Source organism: Onthophagus taurus, chromosome 1 (genome assembly GCF_036711975.1).
Source record: "Onthophagus taurus isolate NC chromosome 1, IU_Otau_3.0, whole genome shotgun sequence".
Classification (NCBI taxonomy): domain Eukaryota; kingdom Metazoa; phylum Arthropoda; class Insecta; order Coleoptera; family Scarabaeidae; genus Onthophagus; species Onthophagus taurus.
The window spans coordinates 2,653,672-2,660,272 of NC_091966.1; the positions used below are offsets into that span (position 1 = coordinate 2,653,672).

The 6,601-nt window shown below is 33.6% G+C and overlaps 1 protein-coding gene across 1 annotated transcript; it reads left to right on the forward strand.

Annotated features, from left to right (window-relative positions):
- Window positions 1-3,594: 3,594 nt before the first annotated feature.
- LOC111423114 (putative gustatory receptor 28a) lies at window positions 3,595-5,262 on the forward strand. The gene is made up of 3 exons (XM_023056362.2): window positions 3,595-4,222; window positions 4,280-4,857; window positions 4,908-5,262. The coding sequence occupies exons 1-3, from the start codon at window positions 3,832-3,834 to the stop codon at window positions 5,193-5,195; spliced, it is 1,257 nt and encodes a 418-aa protein (XP_022912130.2). The 5' UTR covers window positions 3,595-3,831; the 3' UTR covers window positions 5,196-5,262.
- The last annotated feature ends 1,339 nt before the right edge of the window (window positions 5,263-6,601 follow it).

Below are 6,601 nucleotides of genomic sequence, written 5' to 3' on the forward strand. Positions count from 1 at the left end.
CCGACAGACTTTAGTTATCAATAAACGTTCACGAATTCAACTCTATCAATGGATGTTCTACTTGGCCTATCTCCTTTGCATTTGCATATAGAAAGTGGTTCATCTACAGGTTTAAGATATATGCTCAAAACTGCTCTGACATGTCCTACCAATGGGCTGCGGAAGACACTATAACCACTGATATTCTGATATTTGCATGTTCAAACACTATACAGTACGTACTGTTCTGTATTCCAGGCGGAAGTATTTGCTATTGACATGGGTGTTAATTTATTCTCGAGAGAGGGGTGAAAAACATGACAGTACGATTTTCTCAGACAGTCAAGCCGCTCTCCAGGTGCTGCAGGCCGTGAAAACGGTGTCGGCTCTGGTTAGTGACTGTAAGCACCTTTTCACACGTACACCGTTGGAAATTGCATCATCATTGATGCAGTGATGGTCCAAATAGCCCCAGTGATTACATGAACTGTGTAAAATCGAATCTTAACCCGTTTGTACTGTTTTCTACGAATGAATTAAAGATATTTAATACTATAATGCAACTCAATAATAGTCACTCAGAAGATTATTATGGTATGCCAACGCGCATTTTAAAATTTATTGCTTACATCATTGTTGAACCATTAAATATTGTTATTAACAAATGTTTTCAACAGTTCATTTTCCCTAATGAGCTAAAAATTGCGACAATATCTCCCATATACAAGAAAGTTGATGTAAATGATCCTAACAATTTTCGGCCAATAGCTATCTTATCAATAATGCCAAAGCTTTTTGAGCATCTGTTGAAATCGCGTCTTCTTGACTATTTGTACAAGGAAGATGTTTTCAGTAAGCATCAATATGGCTATGTAAGGAAATCCTCCACAACTAAAGCAACTATGAGCAAATCATTGACGGTTTTAATGAGTCAAAAAAAATTTCGGCACTAATGTTGGACCTTACAAAGGAATTTGATTGTGTCAATCATAAGATACTGTTAGAGATACTGGAATATTATGGCATCAAACACCCCACAATAACAGTGTTTCAATCGTACCTAGAAAATTGAAGACAGGTGGTCCAAGTTGGTAATAATAGATCGACCATAAGAAAGGTGGAAATCGGTGTACCGCAGGGATCTATCTTGGGTCCAATTTTATTCTTTTTATATGTGAACGATCTTCCGGAAACTCTGAACGTGTATAGGACGATAATGTATGCAGATGACACAACATTGATAAGTATATCTAGTACATATAGTTGAAGAGCTACACGAAAATGAAGGTCTCAGTCAAAAGGTTGCATCAGATTGGTTTAAAACGAACAAACTTAAGCTGAATGAAAATAAGACACAAAAAATTGATTTTAGTAGTAAAACAAATAATAACGCCTCGGCAGTTAAGTTACTGGAGCTGCAGTTTGAAAACTCTTTGAAATGGAATCTACAAGTGGATGTAATAGGAAAGCAACTTACAATTAGCTCAGTAGTTTACTAACTTAGCTTAAACCTAACAGATTTGCAAACAGTGATGGTGGTATATTACTCAAATTTCCAGAGTGTGATGATGTCATATAGCATTCTGTTTTGGGAAAGTTCACCAAGAGTCGAGCGTATACTCTTAATTCAGAAAAAAGCAGTAAGAACGCTATTCAAAGCTAATCAACTAGAAAGTTGTAGGCCACTTTTTATAAAATCAAAAATAATGTCTACATTTATAAATGTTTGATGTTCGTAAAAGAAAATCTGAATGGTATATTATGCCCAGAGGAGTTATATAACTACAGTACGAGAAATCAAAAATTGTTCCTAACTGCTGGCGTCCCTCAGGGGTCGTTGCTTTCACCGATACTCTTTTGTATCTTTGTTAGCGACCTACCCCGGTGCGAGGGCACTCAGTTAGCGATATACGCCGACGATGTGTGCATCTACAACAGATCTTGGTCCCCCGAGAGCGCCGCTCGTAGACTGCAGACAGCATCGGATCAGCTGCAAGACTACTTCGCAAAGTGGCGGGTCAAAATCAATGCTGATAAAAGTACCGCAGTACTCTTTACTCGGCGTAGACAGAGACCCCCCGATGCGTTGGTACTGCGAGGGAACGAGCTTCCCTGGCATTCCGAAACCAGGTATTTGGGTGTCATTCTGGACTCTAAACTAACTTGGAAAAGTCACATCGAGGCCATGGCGAACCGGGCGAAGGTAGCTCTGGTCAATCTGTACGCTCTGATAAATCGCCGAAGTAAGTTGGATCCTCTCCGGAAGATTCGACTCTACAAAGCAGTTATCAGACCTGCGATGACATACGCTTCTTCAGTCTGGGGTTACGCCGCGCACTCGCACGTGCAAAAACTGCAAGTGGTTCAGAACAAGGTCTTAAGGATGGTATTCGATGCTCCTTGGTTTGTCAGTAATGCGACACTGCACAATGATTCCCAGATGGTGACCATCGAGGAATTCATTCGGAACAAAGCCAGTACCGAGTTTACGCGGCTCGAAGACCACCCAAATCCCCTCCTAGCGGGATTAACGGATTATGACGTTGAACACCTTCGTCATAAACGGCCAAGGCTGCTTCTCGTCTGACGATCCGGGAACCCGACTGTCCTTTCCAAATCCACTTCCGATATCGCTAATTTAGCGAATATTAACTAATATATTTTCCGTCTGTTTTAGATCCGATGAAGAGGGTTAAGGAAGATTCCAGGAACCTCAAGAGGCCCGTCAAGTTCACCCTTCACCGTCAAAAATTGTTACAAATCCCTTACCATAGGCTGTCGACATGCCAACAATCTGTTTACTACCAAGGAATAAGATTTTATAATAAATTGCGGGACGACACAAAATCTCTTTCACGAGAACAATTTAAACATGTTCTAAAATTACATTTTAGCAGCAAGGCGTACTATTCCATACATGAATTCACGGATACGCCGTAGATTTTGTAATTGTCAATTATTGAAATTGTAAACATACTTTTGACGACCTGTAACTTTATGTTTTTTATTGGGAATAAATTATTATTATTATTAAACACACTGAGTTGTGATAACAGAGTTGTCTGGTGTTGCTAGCAATGAAGTGGCAGATGAGCTAGCACGAGAGGGCAGCGCTAAAGCGTTTCTGGGACCAGAGCCAGCAGTTGGTGTATCATTTGCGTTGGCCACATAGGATTGGAGTGTGGGCTGAAGAGAGATTTCGCCTACTGTGGACCAATTCTCCTGTAATGAGACACGCTAAGTTGTTTATTAACATCCCTACTGTCAAATCCGGGAATATTTTAGGACTGGCTCGTAACAGCTTTAAAGTTCTAATGGGTGTCTTTACTACTAGGCACTGCCGATTAAAGACACACCTCAATGTGATGACTCTGCTGTTAATCATATCAGATTCTCGATTTTTGGGTCGCAGTTTATCTCTCCAAAGGATCTGAATGACTTTTCACCGAGCAAGACATTAAGACTCGTTAAGAGCATAGAATTGCACGGTGAAATTTGATAATATTATCCCTCCTATGTTTATGTAATAATTTGATTGTTATATAACGATTTACACATTTCCAGAGAACTTTATTATACAGGGAAATAAATCCCTAAGATTATGCTTATAGGTTGAGAATCACCCTGTATACATTTTTATTATAAGAAAATATTAATTAGTTTTAATTTAAATTTATTTTGTTAACTTTAGTTATCAATTTTTGTTTCACCGATAAACTTAATCAATTTAATAGCCACTCATATAAAACATTAATGATAATTTCTCTTTTGCGTTTTCCTAAATACACATAGTTTTACTTCACATTCCTAGATAATAATCACTTAATTCTACACGCAACTTGTCAACATTTTATGTTTTTTTACCCCTTAACCATTCAGGAACATTTCCCATTCGACTCCGAATCGAATATGTTTAATTTTAAATGTACAGGCACTCTCGAAGATTATTACATTTTACTCCGATTGGCATATAGTTTGGGTTTAACCCCGATCGTTAACGTAACAACCCCAAAACTTGGAAAATTTTATAAATATTACGCATCATTACTTTTATTGTTAATTTTAATAGGAGCTGGGATTTCATTTTCGGGGAGAATTTTAAATGTTTATCCTATATTTCCAGTTACTATTACTTTAGTCGATGGGATGTCGTTGATTGTTTTAACATTAACTAATGTTGTATCAATTTATAACCTTTCAATCAATAGAGTTGGTACAAATTTAATGGTAGATTTTTTTGAAGGTAAGAAAAATCTTTTTTGGATCAAAAATTATTTAATAGATTATTTTCTTTTTATAGGAATGAGTTGTGTTGATACGAAATTGCATAAATATTGCAAAAAAATTGATTTAAAGAGATATTACATTGAATTAATAATTGGTCACATCTTTATAATAATATTTTATATATATGATGGTTATGTTTGGATAAAATATCTTGGTATATATCGTTTTAAAGCATATATATGCCGTTCGATACAAAATTATATAAATTTCATAACCATGTTTATGATAAGATATTACGTTTTAACTATAAAACTTCGTTTTCATGGGTTAAACGTTTATATTCAAGAGTACGCAAAACAAATTTTATCGTCTCCAGTACATATAGTACATCAACACTGTTTCGATGAAGAATTCGCATCATGTAAGCGACCAATATCAAGTATTTACAATGCATTGTGTGATCAAATCAACGTTTTCAATAAGCTTTATGGTTTACCAACACTTTTACTCTCGTTATACTTTATAAGTGAATTATTAGTATCACTCATGCTAAGCATTATTTATTATTTTCAACGGCATCAACACATGGATGGTTTTCACTTTGGTGTAGATTTATTTTGGTTGTGTTTCTTTTGGATTATTAAAGATTTTGTAAGAACAATTTATTAAAATTTTAATGAAACTTTACCATCTTCTTTTAGGTTTCTTATTTAAAAATTATTGCTCCTTGTGATGGAACGATCGGTGAAGTAAAACAAATCCCTATTGTTTGTTACAAACTTCTTCATGAAATTTCTGATAAATCAACGTTAAATTATCGCGAAAAATGTTTACGGTCAGAATTAACCTTAATTGCACTTCAATCATCAACGATCATTCCAAATTTTAGCGCAGCGGGGTTTTTTAATATCGATTTTACAACGTTTTTTACATTAATGGGATTTGTTACAAGTTATTTGGTGGTGTTAATACAATTTAATGGAAATTGAGAAGCGATTCAAAGAAACCAGTTTTTGATCACAATTTAAAGTAAATTTGTTGATTAAAATTAATGTTTAAAGATGTATTATGAAATAAACAACATTTTAAAATAAATTTTGTTTACTTTAAATACATATATTTGATTTCTTTTTTAAAACCTTCGACCGGGCGCGTTGTCATTAAATTTATGAGAATTTTCGTTTTTATATTATATCTCCTTATATTATGCATTTGAAAGAATTTACCGGTAAAGTATTTATGTAACTAATGTAACTATGTATTTTGAACATGATGAAAAAAAATATATTGACGTTGTGTTTATGGAAAAATGTTATAAAATACAAAAATTTACACATTAATCGCTGATTTATAAGGCCGTATTTATATTATGGGATGTATTAAGGGATATAAATGTATTATAAACAGGTTTTGAGTCATACATGAAGATTTCGGATCGTTTGCACATTTTTGAAAAATGCAGGTCTTACCTGACTTCAGGTTTAAAATGTCAACCTTAATTTTGACATATTTGTAATATTCGTTAAAAATCCTTTAAAATGAGTACAAACACGACATATTTATCTTCAATATTAATGAAGTTATGGTCAACTTCCGGTTAAGAATGTCAACGTCAATTTTGACATATTTGTAATCGTTGTGAAAAATCCTTTAAAATGAGTCCAAACGTGATACGTTTAATTCCAATATTACTCGAGATATAAGCAACTTCCGATTTACAATTTTACAAAAATATAAAAAAAAATCAAAAATTAAGGTTGGTATTAAGTTGCTATCTTCATTGTTGCTAACTTCGGGTTTAATGTTTTTTATTCTAACTTTTTTGTATTTTGAGATAAGTGCGTCATTTTTAGACTCATTTTAAAGGTTTTTTAATGATGATGATAAATATGTCAAAATTGACGTTGTCGTTTCAAACCGGAAGTGATTGTATTTCCATTAATATTAAAGTTAAACATGTCGAGTTTGGACTCATTTTAAAGGATTTTTTATGAAGTTGACAAATATGTCAAAATTAAAACTTGTACCTAGAACTAGAATCAGACGCAGTTCTAGGTCTAGTGTTAGTTCTAGTTTTAATTGTTATTTAACCCTAAATTCTTGTACATTTTAATTGATCTAAAAATATTTTTTTTGATTTAATCCACTTAGCAATTGCAATATTTTGATCTTAATTACCATGGTAACTGAACCAAACTGGATAACCTTAAAATAATAAAATTTTATTGCGATTTTTTTATTAATTCTAACCTAATTTTTATTAATTTTAAAACAATTCGAATTCTTTACGATTATCTCGCAATCATAACATATTCGTTAATTGTAATTAATTTAAATCGATTCTAATTAAGAGAAATAAATTAAAAATATCTTTTTTTTTTGATTTAATCCACTT